This window comes from Sorghum bicolor, chromosome 4 (assembly GCF_000003195.3).
Source record: "Sorghum bicolor cultivar BTx623 chromosome 4, Sorghum_bicolor_NCBIv3, whole genome shotgun sequence".
Taxonomy (NCBI): Eukaryota; Viridiplantae; Streptophyta; class Magnoliopsida; order Poales; family Poaceae; genus Sorghum; species Sorghum bicolor.
In genome coordinates, this window is record NC_012873.2 from 61,514,635 (window position 1) to 61,530,527 (window position 15,893).

General features: G+C 41.0%; 1 protein-coding gene across 2 annotated transcripts; it reads left to right on the forward strand.

The window, feature by feature from the left end:
* Positions 8,597-15,893, forward strand: LOC8073171 (DNA topoisomerase 2). Of its 2 annotated transcripts, XM_021459410.1 has the most exons (21): positions 8,598-9,239; positions 9,859-10,151; positions 10,254-10,317; positions 10,395-10,665; positions 10,756-10,955; positions 11,032-11,241; positions 11,325-11,438; positions 11,603-11,710; positions 11,877-12,041; positions 12,121-12,306; positions 12,395-12,550; positions 12,654-12,787; positions 12,876-13,044; positions 13,154-13,345; positions 13,436-13,622; positions 13,705-13,754; positions 13,836-14,249; positions 14,324-14,480; positions 14,589-14,653; positions 14,913-15,003; positions 15,106-15,893. In XM_021459410.1, the coding sequence occupies exons 1-21, from the start codon at positions 8,691-8,693 to the stop codon at positions 15,687-15,689; spliced, it is 4,359 nt and encodes a 1,452-aa protein (XP_021315085.1). In that variant the 5' UTR covers positions 8,598-8,690; the 3' UTR covers positions 15,690-15,893. The 2 variants fall into 2 exon arrangements, with proteins under 2 accessions (XP_021315084.1, XP_021315085.1); XM_021459409.1 differs by having other exon boundaries at positions 8,597-9,239; positions 13,154-13,622.

Consider the following 15,893-nt stretch of genomic DNA (forward strand, 5'->3'; position numbering starts at 1 on the left):
TTCCAGATATAAAAATACAAGAGAGAAAGAAGTCAAAAGATCTTAATAGTTTTAAAAATAAATTAGAGTTTCTGATGCAAAATGTCCAAATTCAAGTGGGCTTCTTTTTTTTACTTGGGCCAAATCCTTACAGTTAATCTAGCTTCGTTAGGCTGGACCAAGCCCATGCAAACATTTTTCTTTTTCTTTTATTTTCTCTTTTTTATAAAAAATAGAGATTTTACAAAATTCACCAAAAATTATAAAAAATTAGAAGAATTCTAAACCAGTTTTGTTAGATCCTTGCAGTTAGTCTAGCTTCGTTAGCTGGACCAAGCCTATGCAAACATTTTTATTTTTTTCATTTTTCTTTTTTTATAAAAAACAAAGATTTTACAAAATTCACCAAAAATCATAAAAATTTAGAAACAATCTAAACCAACTTTGTTAGATTTATAAAAATATAATGTATCCATAGATGTTATGAATCTTGTTGATTGTGCTTTAACTATAGTTGTATTAAATTATCCTTGCATATGTTGTAAGCATATAGGTTCAGTGATGAGTAAGAACGTGCTAGAGGTAGACCTAGAATACGTGGAGGTGGCTAGGAGTACGAGGAGAATGTCCTCGTTGTTGGTGTTCCCAAAGACTTCACTAACTCTGTACTGTTCGATTCCTGTCTAAGGCACGCCTCGGTGCATAACCCCTATTTTTTCAACACTTATTATGTTGTTTGTGCATTAAGTTATGGAGGCTGATATAATGCGTCAAAAAAGCTATAAAGGTCGATATTGAATCATAGAAACATATGGGTAGTATAAAAAACTGTAAAGTTAGGATATATTTATATCTAAATGATTATGTGTTTCGCAATGGAAGGAAAAACTATATTAAGGTATATTTTAATTCAATACAAGTTTAATAGGATATTTGTTATTTATTGTCAGCATTAACTTACATTATGAATGTGACTGTCATCATGAAATAAAGTAAAAAAGCAAAAATTATAAAATACATATGTACCATTGGCGTTATTGTTTTGCGTGACTATTTAGTAGTTTTTTTTCTCCCGTTGCAACGCACAAGCATATTTGCTAATCGAGCTAAAAAACACTACGACCACCTCTTTTGTGCGTTAGTGGGCTGCAATTTATTGATTCTGTTCGGGCCCTTCTTTTCTTCTTCTCTTAGGCCAACAAGAATGTTTTTTTCGAGTGTGGATCTGTGGTGCATAAGAGCGCATTGTTTTTTGGGCGGCAAGGGAATGCTCATGAAGTTTGTGGCTTAGGTCTTGTTTAGTTGGTGAAAAAAATTGAGCTTGAGTACTATAGCATTTTTGTTTGTATTTAACAATTGTTGTTTAACCATAGACTAACTAGGCTCAAAAGATTCGTCTCGTAAATTATAGGTAAACTGTGTAATTAGTTATTTTTTATTAATATTTAATGCTCTATGTATGTGCTGCAAAATTCGATGTGACGAAAAATCTTGAAAAAAAAATGGTTTTTGAGATGAACTAACAAGGCCTCAAGCTACTGAGGTAATATCGTGACTTTTTGGTGGCCGCACTGGGCTGGGCCCTCTCCGGGATAGGAAGCTCGCTACTAGATACGGCAGAGGTCCTTCAACAGGGTTTGATCAAGCGCATTGGGTCCAGTGAAACTACATGTTGGTAACCTGGGGTACATCAAAGCTTCATTAGTTTTTTATGCAAGCTGATAAGGGCACTCACAATACAGACTCTATCATAGAGTCTAAAGTTATTTATTACCTCGAACAATGTGGACTTGGAGTCTAAATAAGACTTGAAGTCTTATTTTTTCTACCTCTTTCTTCAATAAATATGCTGTCACATCAGCAAAATACCATAAATAATATGTAATTAAGTGTCTTGGACTCTGTGATAGAGTCTTGCATTGTGAGTGCCCTAAGGAGGCTATAATGTCTATATACCTTTGTGTAATCAATGACAACCCGATTTTTGGACTTGGCATCATGACAAAAAGAAGATCTCCATTGTACATTTGGTCTACAAAATGTTAATGCTAAGACATGTGTTATCATGGAGAACGTCCAAAGATCAAGTATGAGAGAGGAAGAAAATGAGTGGTCTTCTTTAAGGCAAGTCTAAGTTTGTTCAAAGATAAGTGTCTTCCTCTCGCGTTTGGCACGGTACTCGTTGCCATTAGCCGACGTGCTTCAACACCAGAACATGGCAAACCACAACACTTTTGGGCATTGTGCGGTGCTCTGGACTCTTGGCGGTAGTCTTTACTTGAGTGCAATATTGCATGATGTGTGGGGTGCTAGAGCGCGAAAAATTTGTTGAACATTTGAGTGAGGATACAGTACAAGAGGAAGACGCCAGGGCATGGGTGGCCACATTGATCAAGTCAGTGTCTCGTGGCGATCTTGTTCGTGCAGTGGTGATGATGTGAGCTACTTGGTACACAAGAAGAAAAGCTATATATGAGAATATTTTCCAAAGCCCCCTACCGACATATAGTTTTGTAATAAACAAATATGTGGTTGATTTACTAGCGTCTAAACCGTCTTGGGTGGTGAATATGATAGTCTAGACTAAGAGTCCGAAGTGGTTCGCGCCTCCGTGGGTTGTATGAAAATCAATGTTGATGCAACAATCTCTAGGAACATGGATAGACCATAGGCAGCGATTGTTGCTCGCGGCTAGGTAGAGAAGAATCTTGAGGGCTTTAGGTGTGGTACTGGATGGTATTATTGATGTGAAACGACTAAGACAATTGCATGCATGGAAGGATTAGCGCTGGCCTTTGATCTAACGTTGCAGTCCTTCCTGTTAGCTTCAGACAATGCTAATGTATTATGTCTTGGCAAAGAAGGCATGTGTTCATATGGCCAAGTTGCGAAGGAGGTTAGGGCTAGGGATCGTGGTTTTATTTATGTTGATTTTGCTCACGAGAGTAGGAATATGAATATTGATGCTCATAATCTAGCTAGGAGAAAGTAGCAAATGGTATCATAACATGCAAAAGTTGCATATTAGTGCTAGGTGGATCATGGCTTAGAAGTATACTTAGGCCCCATTTGGTAGAGCTCCCACTGGATCCCAGCTCCTCTAATGCATGCACTGTTCACGCATTGTTCATGTGAGCTTTTTTTCCTCTCCTCTCACAAAGCTAGTGAAGTCAGGTGAACCCTACTATAGGATAATTTCTGAATGCTAGAAGTGCACTTTTTTAGATGGAGAGAACACCTTTAATATAAGAGCATCTCCAAAAGTTTTCAAAAACCACTTTCAATCTAAACTTTTTGGCAAGATTGAAACAAGTGCTATCCAACAACTCCATATCTCAACTCTCAATCTTCCCGCACTTGAAAAAAAACCCACTTCATTGCACGGATAAATATGCACGGTATCCATCCCGCTAATCTAAAGGTGCAAGAACGTGAGGAAAAATAAAAAGTAGGCCATGGTTCAAGATGCAGATGTACAAGAGAGAAATAAAATATAAAAGTGGTGGGACGATTCAAAAATAGTTTGAGAATTTTGTGTAAAATTAACTTCTATCTTCTAGGAGCGAGAATTTAGAAACTGTAAATTTTTTTAGTCACTCAAAAAACTTATTACTTTATCAAGTGATGTTTTCTATAAATTATTGAAGATGTTGTGAGACTGCTAATGTCGCAGTTCTAAGAGCGTCTGAAGTGTGCGGTTCGACACCACTCCCATACAATAAATATGAAGATCGAACCCGCTCTCATACCCCACGAGCCGATTTTACTAAAGACTCGCTCCGTTGAATCAAACCCGGCTTGAAAAAAATAAAGAAATTGTGCTCCCTTTCTTACCCTTCTTCTCTTTCATGTTGTTGCTGCTCCCGTCGAATAGAGGGGATTATCATCGTCGTTGTCGGCGTCCACCGATGTCGGCGCCACCATCCTAAATGTTGGCCCCATCCTTGGCTAGAACCACTCTCTCTGCCTTGGTCAGAAGGGCCCCCATGGCACCATCGTTGCACCCCCTTGGGCGTAGGAGCCCATGGTCGATGTTGGAGTTGAAGGACCTTGTGGCAGGGTCAGGCTACGAGAAGCGGACAATGGGGCGATGACGACACCTCTATGACACATCCACGTGTAGCTCCGTTAGATTTGGTGAGGAAGAAACTAGGGGAGGATTCAAGATTGGTCCGTCCCCGATTCCATACATTGTTGGTAGCTAGGATAAGAGGTGATGTCTAATTGTTTATAGGACCCAACTAAGATCCAAGATTAGTTCAACCCATTGTGAACGCTCCAAAGACACGAGCCCTTGTGCCCATGCTTGCGTGAGCCATAGGCCGTGGATCAATCTAGCTACTATGTTGACACATTCTATGTGGTAATAAACAACTAATAATAGCTTAAATATCCATTCGGCTTGGCTTCGAAGATAATCACACGTCCTTCTTCAACTTAGGGCCTGTTTAGGGCCTGTTTAGATGCAGCCAAACAACCAAAATTTTTGGAGAAATAAGCACTTTTTGGAAGAATGGATCTAAACAGAGGCTTGTAAATTTGGCTGTAAAGATTTGGAATTTGGGACCTTGGAGCCCCAAAGCTGTGTAAACTTGCTTGGGGACCCGTGTCATGTGTCTTGCAGACCAAAAAATTTAGGAAGCATCTAAACACCTACTTGAATGTAAAGTTTACAGCCAAAAATTTTGGAGTGTAAAGATTTGGGATCTAAACATAGCTCCCCGCCTACAACAGAGATGGACAATCGAGCCGGCAACGGATCGTGCAATCCAAGGTAGGCGTACGTAACGCGTCTTGTGCCCTAGCATGTTGCGTCCGTGTGCGTGTCCAGGTGGATCTCGGTGAGCACGCTCTGGAGACCGTCGTCGGAGTCACTGAAGATGCATGGGAGACAGTCGTTGGCCGGCCGGAGTCATTGAAGATGCATGGAGGCATACGTTGCGGTCAATGCCGTGAACACGCTGCTGAACGTGTGTGCCGCGCACGGCGATGTCGAGGTCGGTCGGGGAGCTGATGGTGCCTGGGTGCAGTATGTTCGAGGTGGACGGCGTGGCCAATGAGCTGATTGTGCTGACGACCAGAAGCCAGCAGCCAGGTTGACTGGTCGATCAGTGATCCAATTTCTTCGCGCGCTGAATTTTGCCCCGAGTACGCTCGCCGTCCAGCCCAACGCCGCCGCTGGACTCCATCCTGCCGTTTGCCGCCACCGCTATGGCTTCCTGCCGATAGATATCTCTCTACTTGGGCTTTGTTTAGATGCAAAAATTATGGATTTTGACACCGTAGCACTTTCGTTTTTATTTGACAAATGTTAATTCAATCATGGAGCAATTAGACTTAAAAGATTTGTCTCGATTTACAAATAAACTGTGTAATTAGTTATTATTTTTATATATACTTAATGTTTCATGCATGTGCCGCAAAATTCGATGTGATGAGAAATCTTGTAAAATTTTAGGTTTTGGAGTGTATCTAAACAAGGCCTTGGTTTGTCGTGGCCTTCCTGCTGGTCGTCTGCCACCGCTGCCGCTAGGTTTGCCGTGGCCGGCCGTCGCCTCGAGACCATCATGCCCGCGGGGGCCTGTTCCCCTCTCGGATGTCGATCGAGGATGTGGCCAGGCTGCTCGTTCGTTCTCAAAGATAATTTTCTTTGCAAGATCTCCACCAGATACGAAACTACATTCAAGTACCATTTGCTACTGTGTATATATGTGTATTTAAGTTATGCTCTTGGCCGGCTACACGCCTGCTTGCATGGTCCTGTTTCCATGGCACCGTTGCAGCTTGCCTGATGGCCGGCGGCGATGACCTGGCGACCGGCTGGGAAATGCAGGATCGGCACGAGCAAGGAGGCGGCGACCCAGCCTACAACAACACGCATGCCTGAATAAAAGCAACATGTTTTTATACTTCTAAATAATTTGTTTGCCAACTTCATTGTTAGCGGTACCCTACTATTTTCGTTTGGATGACAATTTAATTGAAGAACCTTTAAGAGTGCACCACCGGTACTTGCAACTAAACAAAATATGGATTTGTTCCCCTTCATTTTGTGCTTGGTTTGATAGAACCATATGCTCGTTTTACAAAGTGGAGTTTTCCGTTGCAACGCACGGGCACAATCCTAATACTATAAAAATATCTCATGATAAATCTACTAGTACTTATTTAAGTTATAAATATTTTTTATACAAAATACATTAACTTAGCCATTCATCGTAAAATAAATGCATATGCTGATATTGAGTTAAATTTGAATGTTTGATTTTTTTTAAATAAATGTACATTTATATTGGGGCAGAGAGAGAAGTATCAAACTAGAATTACTTTCTCTAGTTTATATTTTTGTGATTCTTAAGGTTGAAGGACTGTTCACTTCATATTTTTTAACTAAACATATTCAACTTCACGTACTCTGCTCGAGAATAAAATAGAGTTGTGTGAGCATCTAAAGTGGTGCTTCACACATTTCAGATTCCGTGAAACTGTTCAATGATAGAGTGTGGGGAACAAAATTTGTGAAGTTGTCCCAAATACGCTTATTTTTTAAGATTAGATTAGTATAGTTGTAAATGTTTGCCCTTCTTGTATCCTGTTTTCACACTTAAGGCTCCGTTCGTATAAGTCGTATTTTTCCTATCAGCTAGTAGTATTTTTTAAAAATAAATTAGCGAACAATAGTTTCAACTATAACTCTTCGAACCAGAGAAAAAACTTTTGGTAACTCAAAAAGCAATTATCTAGAGACTTCCTTATTCAAAATATTTTGGACGTGTTTGGTTAACTTCTGAGATGAACCAGGCTATACCTCAACAGGCATGCTCTAGGGAGCTAGGTTAAGAGTATGCACAGGGCCGTGTTTGATTATCGCACCCACAGAGTTTGGATGGAGGGAAATCTCGTTTGGTTCTCGTGTGTGCAAGCATCGCTTGTCTCACTGACATGCACTGGCTGCATGCTTCCTACATCGCGCGAGTCTGGCTACGAAGAAACGACTATTTCGAGCGTATGAGCTCAGCCTGGCTCAGGAGGAAATCTTGTATAGCATGAGACATGCCTCAACTTTCAACCAGGCAACCCAACGCTCGAACAGCTACGTGCACAAAGCCGACATGGCTATACGGACAACCAAACACGCCATTTGTGCCCACGAGGAGCTTGCCGGGCGGTGCCACCTCTACACCGTGGAAGAGTATCACCAATACTAGATGGATAGGGTGCGGCAGGTCTTTTTTGTATGCATGCACTGCCTTTTTTTAAAAGGTGGCTCCTATAAAAAAAACTGATTTCAAACTCACGTTTACTGTACATTCTTTTCGGGATAAGATTTGAACACAGAATTATGAGATTAAACAATTACGATTTTTGTTCTGAGGAAATTACTCCCTCCGTTCCAAAAAAACATATAAATCTCGGTTTCCAAAGAGTCAAAGATTGTTAACTTTGACTAAATACAAATAAACATATATTGATGTTTATGATGTGTAATGAATATATTTAGATTAGTTATTAAATATAGTTTCATAATGAACTTAATTAGAGATTCAAATATAAACAACAAGATTTATAAACTAGGGCCTTGTTTAGTTCGCAACAATTTTGGTTTTGGTTACTGTAACACTTTCGTTTTTATTTGACAAACATTGTCCAATTATGGAGTAACTAGGCTCAAAAGATTTATCTCACAAATTACAGGTAAACTGTGCACTTAGTTTTTATTTTCATCTATATTTAATGCTCCATACATGCGACTAAAGATTCGATGTGACAGAAAATTTTGAAAATTTTTGCGAACTAAACAAAGCTTGAACTTAAAGATTCTTTGACTCCTCAAGAACCGAGATGTGTTTTTAGACGGAGAGAGTACATTTTTTGCAATTCAAACGCTCATTGCCCCACACATGGGCCTTGTTTAGTTCCGAAAAATTTCGGATTTTGGCACTGTAGCATTTTCATTTTTATTTGACAAATATTATCCAATCACGGACTAATTAGGCTCAAAAGATTCATCTCGTGATTTACAGGCAAACTGTGTAATTAGTTTTTATTTTCGTCTATGTGCTTCAAAATTTGATGTGACAGGGAATCTTGAAAAGTTTTTGGTTTTCAGGTAAAGAGGCCTTGTTTAGATACACCCAAAAACCAAAAATTTTACAAGATTCCCCATCACATCGAATCTTGCGGCACATGCATGGAATATTAAATATATATAAAAATAAAAACTAATTACACAGTTTGTCTATAAATTGTGAGACGAATCTTTTAAGCCTAGTTACTCCATGATTGGACAATGTTTGTCAAATAAAAACAAAAGTGCTACACTGTCAAAATCCAAAAAATTTCTGGATCTAAACAAGCCCTAAAGAAGGCCATGGTAAAAAAATTTCTGTCCACACTCAACGCTGACCACTGCTCGCTGTCGCTGGAGCGTCAGGGTGAGACAGAAGCCTCTGGATACTCCGCAGTTCAATTTCGGCCGCACGATCCCTCAGACGCGATCCCACCGTCCGTTCCCCAGCCCGCCGCGTGACTCCCGCACCCCAAATTCAAATTTCGAATCCCAGCCCCGTTGCTCGCATCGCACCCCTTGGGCTTCGATAAACCCCCCCAACCCCATTCCTTTCTCCCCAGATCCCCAATCCCCAACTCCGCACACTCCACCTGAAACCCTAGCGCAGGCACACGACCTCCGTGTGCAGCGCGTCGCCGCCATGGCGGGCCCTCTCCACTCCAGCTCCGGCCACAACGCCGCCGCCGGCGGCGGAGGCAAGACCATCGAGGAGATGTATCAGAAGAAGACGCAGCTGGAGCACATCCTGCTGCGCCCTGACACCTACATCGGCTCGGTGGAGAAGCACACCCAGCCGCTCTGGGTCTTCGAGGACGGTGCCATGGTGAACCGCTCGGTCACCTACGTCCCGGGACTCTACAAGATCTTCGACGAGATCCTCGTCAACGCCGCCGACAACAAGCAGCGGGATCCCAAGATGGACGCGCTCCGCGTCCAGATCGACGTCGACGGCTGCTGCATCTCCGTATACAACAACGGCGACGGGATCCCCGTCGAGATCCACCAGGAGGAGCGCGTCTACGTGCCAGAAATGATTTTCGGCCACCTCCTCACCAGTAGCAACTACAACGACAACGAGAAGAAGACCACCGGCGGGAGGAACGGATACGGCGCCAAACTCACTAACATCTTCTCCACGGAGTTCGTCATCGAGACCGCTGATGGGCGTCGCCAGAAGAAGTATAAGCAGGTGACATATTTTGGCTGTCTCTTGAGCGCTCTTCATAAGGGCGTTTTGTCCTTTCGGGTTGCCATATTTCCGGTGTTGATGTGTTTTGAAATGGGGTAGATCTGTCACAAACAAATTAGCTACTAGAATTTTTTTGGCTTCGGATTCCATAGTTCTGTTGACTAGCCATATGACTATTAGAACTAAGTGCCTTCTGTTGTCAGTTTAAAATCTGTCGGATATAGCATTCGAGTGTAGGTTGGGATTAATAGTTCTACTAGGCTTGCACAAATTTTTGAGCGGTTCAGTGTAGTTCTCTTTTGTTGTTCACGAGTGAATTGGTTCATAAATTTTGTCATATGGATACTTAAGGTACCTCTTCAATTTAATACTTGTTCTCTAGTTGTTTTTGTGATACATGCTAAAGTTGTTACGAAATTTCATCTTAAATTGTTGTGGGATTGGTTAGTTAGGTTTAGTATCCACATGGCTCAATTTGTCATCACTAGTTTAAAGCCGACTTTTAGGGTCCAGATGGCATGGTCAATATGAACTAATTCATTCTCCACATGTTACGGGGGATAGACATTCTAAATCTTAAGATACAGAGTGTGAAGTTTCTTCTTCAATTTGAATTCAGGTTTTCTCTGAGAACATGGGGAAGAAGTCAGAGCCCCAGATTACCAAGTGCAAGCAGGGCGAGAACTGGACCAGGGTCACCTTCAAGCCTGATCTTGCCAAGTTCAACATGGCTCATCTTGAAGAAGATGTTGTAGCCCTCATGAGGAAGAGAGTGGTTGATATGGCCGGCACGCTCGGCAAAACAGTGAAGGTCGAGTTGGATGGCCAGAGGGTGCCCATAAAGAGCTTCTCGGACTATGTTAACCTGTATATGAAGAGTGCTAACTGCGACAGACCTGATAACTTCAAAACGTTTGTATTAATTTTCTACAAACATAAAGTTTTGGTGATGTCGATAAACAAAATTTTTTTTAGGGTTATATCTGATCATTCACAATGGGTTTATTATTTCAGGATTTATGAAAACAATGATCGGTGGGAAGTGTGTGTTTGTCAAAGTGAAGGGCAGTTTCAGCAGGTAATATTGGGTTATGTGAGAGCAGCTTCTTGAGTTGTGGTTACACTTGCATCCTAAAATCTGCTATGCTATTGCAGGTCAGCTTTGTCAACAGAATTGCAACCATAAGGGGTGGAACTCATGTTGATTATATCACCAACCAAATTGCAAACCATGTGATGACTGTTGTGAACAAGAAAAACAAGAATGCGAACATGAAGCTGCACAATGTGAAGAGCCATTTGTGGGTCTTTGTTAATGCACTAATTGACAATCCGGCCTTTGATTCACAGACCAAGGAGACCTTGACCACTCGTCAGGGAAGCTTTGGGTCAAAGTTTGAGCTTTCTATTGATTTCCTCAAGAAAGGTATGTGATACAGAACACTATAGTTGCTTACATCAGTTTTTTACTGCTCAACTAATGCTAATGCTCTATTTGTAATTTGTATGATTGCAGTTGAGAAATCCAGTATAATAGAGAATGTCCTATCCTGGGCTGATTTCAAACTTAGCAAAGAATTAAAGAAGACTGATGGAAGCAAGAAGTCAAGAATTTCTGGCATTCCTAAGCTTGAGGATGCAAATGAAGCTGGTGGGAAGGACTCTGAGAAGTGCACCTTGATCCTGACTGAAGGCGACTCTGCAAAAGCTCTTGCTGTGAGTAATGCATACTTTCTACATAACTTTGTGTACTTTAACTATTGAACTGAAATGCTGAGTTCTGCCCCTGCAGATGTCTGGCATAGCTGTCGTAGGGAGAGATTACTATGGTGTATTTCCTCTCAGGGGAAAACTGTTGAATGTCAGAGAGGCAAACCACAAGCAGATAATGGAGAATGCTGAAATTCAGAACATAAAGCAGATCCTTGGTTTGCAGCATGGAAAGCAGTATGCAAGCGCCAAGGGTTTGAGATATGGCCATCTCATGATAATGACAGATCAGGTTTGGCATACGAGATCTCCAATTTTATATCAACTAATCAAACTCAAGTTTTGTTTGCTCATGCTTTGACAACCAAAATTTAGGATCATGATGGTTCCCATATCAAAGGGTTGTTGATCAACTTCATTCACTCATTTTGGCCGTCTCTTCTTAAAGTTGAATCTTTCTTGGTTGAGTTCGTCACTCCAATTATCAAGGTAGATAACAGTTGGGTTTTGTCATGGACATATTTTTATGTATGTTCAACTTTTATTCTTGATCCCATACTAGTTTGCACCAGAGGGATTTTCCCCTGCCAGATGTGTAATTTTATAAAATATCTGATTGACTGCCATGATAATACTTGAATTCACTTGTCCAGGCAACCAGAGGTAAAACTACAATATCATTTTACACAATGCCAGAGTATGAAGAATGGAGAACGAATTTAGGAGCAAGTGCAAGTTCATGGACTATAAAATACTACAAGGTCTGGTTGTCCCTTATAGTTCCTTTGGTTTTTGTTTCACTGATTTGTTGCTTATGTTTGCTTTTGTGATTTTCCTTTGCTTGCTCTTGTTAATTCTGTGAGCATTTGCTGAGGATGGCAGCATTTTTATGTTGTTAATCATTTAAATGGATCATTATTGGTACAGGGGTTGGGAACAAGCACAGCCAAAGAAGGCCGGGAGTACTTTAAGGATATTACTGATCACAAAAAGGATTTTGTCTGGGAAGATGACCAAGATGGTAATCATATTGAGTTAGCATTCAGCAAGAAACGGATTGCTGACAGGAAACTGTGGCTTACAAATTTTCAGGTTAACTCTTGCATCTTTCTCGAGTTCGGCATGGTTTGATTATGCTTGATCAACACTAAATCTTCAAATTGATTTTCAGCCTGGAACGTATATTGACCAACAAGAGAAAAGAGTCAGGTATAGTGATTTCATCAACAAAGAGCTGATACTCTTCTCAATGGCGGACCTGCAGCGATCCATACCTTCAATGGTTGATGGCCTTAAACCAGGTCAGAGGAAGATTCTGTTTTGTTCATTCAAGAGGAATTTTGTTAAGGAAGCCAAGGTGCGTCTTTTGTTTACCTTTCCTTGGAATACAGATTACTGGGGTTTGTTTATTTATTTATTTTTGTTGTTTCTTCTGTTGAGCACAGGTGGCTCAGTTCTCTGGTTATGTGTCAGAACACTCAGCATACCACCATGGCGAGCAGAGTTTAGCAAGTACAATTATTGGAATGGCTCAGAATTTTGTTGGCAGCAATAACATCAACCTTATGTTCCCTGGTGGTCAGTTTGGCACCAGAGCTCAGGTGGGATAACAGTGCAAAAGCTTGTACTTATGAGGTGCTTGTTAAGACATAAGATTGCCACAAATATGTCATGTGTGTTTTACATGTTTATATATTGTTTCAGGGAGGCAAGGATGCTGCGAGTCCTAGGTACATCTTCACCAAGCTGTCCCATATCACACGTTCAATTTTCCCGAAGGATGATGATATTCTACTTAATTATCTGAATGAGGATGGACAGTCAATTGAACCCACCTGGTAATGTCGATTGCATATTTACATGATCTGTCCTTATCTCAATCACATATTCATAATGTAGCTAATGATAAGCCCTCTTTTTTCTTAGGTATATGCCAATTCTTCCCATGGTCTTGGTCAATGGAAGTGAAGGAATTGGAACTGGATGGAGCACGTTTATTCCAAACTACAATCCAAGAGACATTGTTGCTAACCTCAGGCGGTTACTGAATGAAGAGTCTACTGTACCAATGCATCCATGGTACAGGGGATTCAAGGTTGGTATTATGAGTTGGCTTTTGCAGTTGCACCAAGGCATAGTTTTGTTAATACTACTCTAGAATTATTGGTTGTACTAAAGCAAACTTTCCATGCCCAAATTTACAGGGGTCTATAGAGAAGACAGTCAATACAAAGGTAGTTGGTTCCACGTATACCGTCACCGGAATCATTGAGGTTGTTGACAACAGTAGACTCAGGATCACTGAACTGCCAATCCGCCGTTGGACGGGGGATTACAAAGAATTTCTTGAATCTTTAGGTCCAGATAAGAACAAGGACAAAGTACCATTCATAGAGGTAGTTGACAACAGAAAACACCTTTGTGTTCATAACTTTTGCACCATCATATATCATAAACACTTTTCCTCAATTCCAACTATTTTACAGGACGTCACAGCGCAAGGTGATAATGAAGACATTTACATTGAGATCCAGTTAAGTGAGGGAAATATGAATATAGCTAAGGAAGAAGGACTTGTGAAGAAGTTTAAGCTGACAACAACAATTGGAACATCAAACATGCACCTGTTTGATTCAAATGGTAAAATCCGGAAGTACGACACTCCTGAGCAAAGTAAGTGATTTCTCATAGTGTGTTGCTGCATACCTCATTTTCTTGTCATTTAATCACTCCTAAAAGTGTGAAATTTCTGTAGTACTTGAGGAGTTCTTTCAATTAAGGCTTGAATTCTATGTTAAGAGAAAGGTACATCTGATGACTTTGTTATTTTCAGAATATTAACTAAAAGCCATACTGACCCCCCTCCCCCCCCCTTTTTTTGTGCAGGAAGCATTGTTGAAAAATATCAAGCTGGAGTTAAAGAAGCTTGAAAACAAAGTTAGGTTTATCCGCTGTGTTGTTGATAATGAAATTATCGTTAACAACAGGAAAAGGGCAGATCTATTTTTGGAGCTCCGGCAGAAGAATTTTGATCCTTTCCCAAAGAAAAAAAAGAGGGCTGAACCAGCTGCTGCAGGTGCTTTAGAAGAGGAAAATGAAGAGAATCCTGAAGCTGAAGCAGCGGAGCCTAGTGACTATGAGTATCTCCTCGCAATGCCAATCGGTACCTTGACTTTGGAGAAGATACAGGAGCTCATTGCTGAGAAACAAAAATTAGTCGATGACGTTGAGGAACTGAAAAACACATCGCCAAAATCACTTTGGTTGAAAGATCTTGATGCTTTTGAGAAAGAACTGGATGTAAGCAATGGCATTTTCTGATGTTCTGTTTACACTTCTGTCTTCTTCAACCTCACTTGTGTACATTGATGCAGCTGCTTGATCAAATGGATCTATCAGAGGAGGAGCAAAGGGAAAAGAGGATAAAGGATGGCAAAAAAGGGAGATCAAAAGCTGCACCCAAGAAACAACAGAGGGGCAAAAAAGCAGGATCAAAGGCTGCAGTTAAAAAGGAGAAAAGCGATACAGAAGGTATCTGTTATTCCTCCACTGCAGAATGTTTCCTGTGGCATTCCTATGGAAATGATTAGTTCTGTTTGAACTCTGAACCAATGTTGAAACTCTGATCGTCTGTCACAGACGATGATGCGGCTGAACCAGTGGTCCCAAAGCGTGGAGGTCAACAGAAGAAAGCACCCAAGAAGGTTTGAATCTACAGTAACATGCTAATTCTTGAGTTGACTAATTACTTTTTTAGTTGCACTATGCTGATAAAATAGTTAATACTTTCTAAGGCAAATGGTTAGGGGTCTGACGAAGAAGTTGTAGCTGAGAATCCTAAACGTGAACATCAAAAGAAACAATCTAATAAAATAAGATTCTCAAAGCTATCTATTTAACTAGTTTGTGTCTAATAACTTTTTAATTGATTTTATTTACAATTCAAATGTGAAAATCTCACAGGCTCCTGTGGATGAAGAGGAATTTGACATACCTGCCCTAAAAGACCGTCTTGCTGATTTTAATATCAATGACTCCTCTCCGGATTATTCTGGTAATGCCAAAACACATTCTATCAACTTGTGTATTTGAACAATAATAAAAAGGTAGAGTTCTCTGTTTAAAAAAGTTGAGCTGATGGACAAGCAAATTGCAGCTATGGAAACTGAAATAACAGAAGAGCAGAATGAAAAACTAGCGACTAAGGGACCAAGCAAAAGAGGTGGTGGAAAGAAGGCTGTGTCGTCATCCTTGGTGATGATACAATCTGATGATGAGGATGACGATTTTACACTGGAGGAAGTCTCAGAGGTCCAAGCTCAGAAGAAAGGTAGAGGAAAGAAGCCCGCTGCTGCTGTTAAGCCGAAGGCTCCTGCCCCCAGGAAAAGGGCACCGGCTCAGGGCAAGGCAACGCAGAAGAAAATAGATGAGATGCTCCAGGGCATTGAGGATAACAACACCAGTCCTGAGAAGAAGGTCCGGAAGATGAGGCCCTCTCCCTTCAACAAGAAGAGTGGCTCAATCTTACAGAGAGGTTCGACTGCTGCAAGCTCTGAAACTACTGCTGAAGCTTCACCACCCTCTGGCAGCTCTGCAGAGCCAGTTGGTGCAGCACAACCTAGAAGGACAGCCAGGGCCACCAAGAAGCCTGTCTATGTTACTGATAGTGATCCCGAGGATGAAGTTGTGGAGTTGACTGATGATTCTGACTTTGATGTCGATGGTGACTCTGACGAGTGAAGGTAGCTGTCATTCGTGTGCTATGTGCAACAGTATCTAGTTTGTGTGTCGTTGCATGTGCTACTTTGATGATGCATTTCTTGTTCGTTGTATGTGTTCATTGTGTTCTGTGGACTGTTGTTGCCAAGAGGCAAGAGCCCAAGACAATAACCTGGTTAACTGGTTTGTCTGTGTTATTTTTGCATACAAGTGTTCCTGTGGTAA

Bases quoted from the DNA above. Each gene is read 5' to 3' on its own strand.
- LOC8073171 (XM_021459409.1), top strand. From the start codon at position 8,691: ATGGCGGGCCCTCTCCACTCCAGCTCCGGCCACAACGCCGCCGCCGGC. The intron at 9,240-9,858 runs GTGACATATTTT...ATTTGAATTCAG, and splicing joins GCCAGAAGAAGTATAAGCAG to GTTTTCTCTGAGAACATGGG. The intron at 11,439-11,602 runs GTAGATAACAGT...TCACTTGTCCAG, and splicing joins TCGTCACTCCAATTATCAAG to GCAACCAGAGGTAAAACTAC.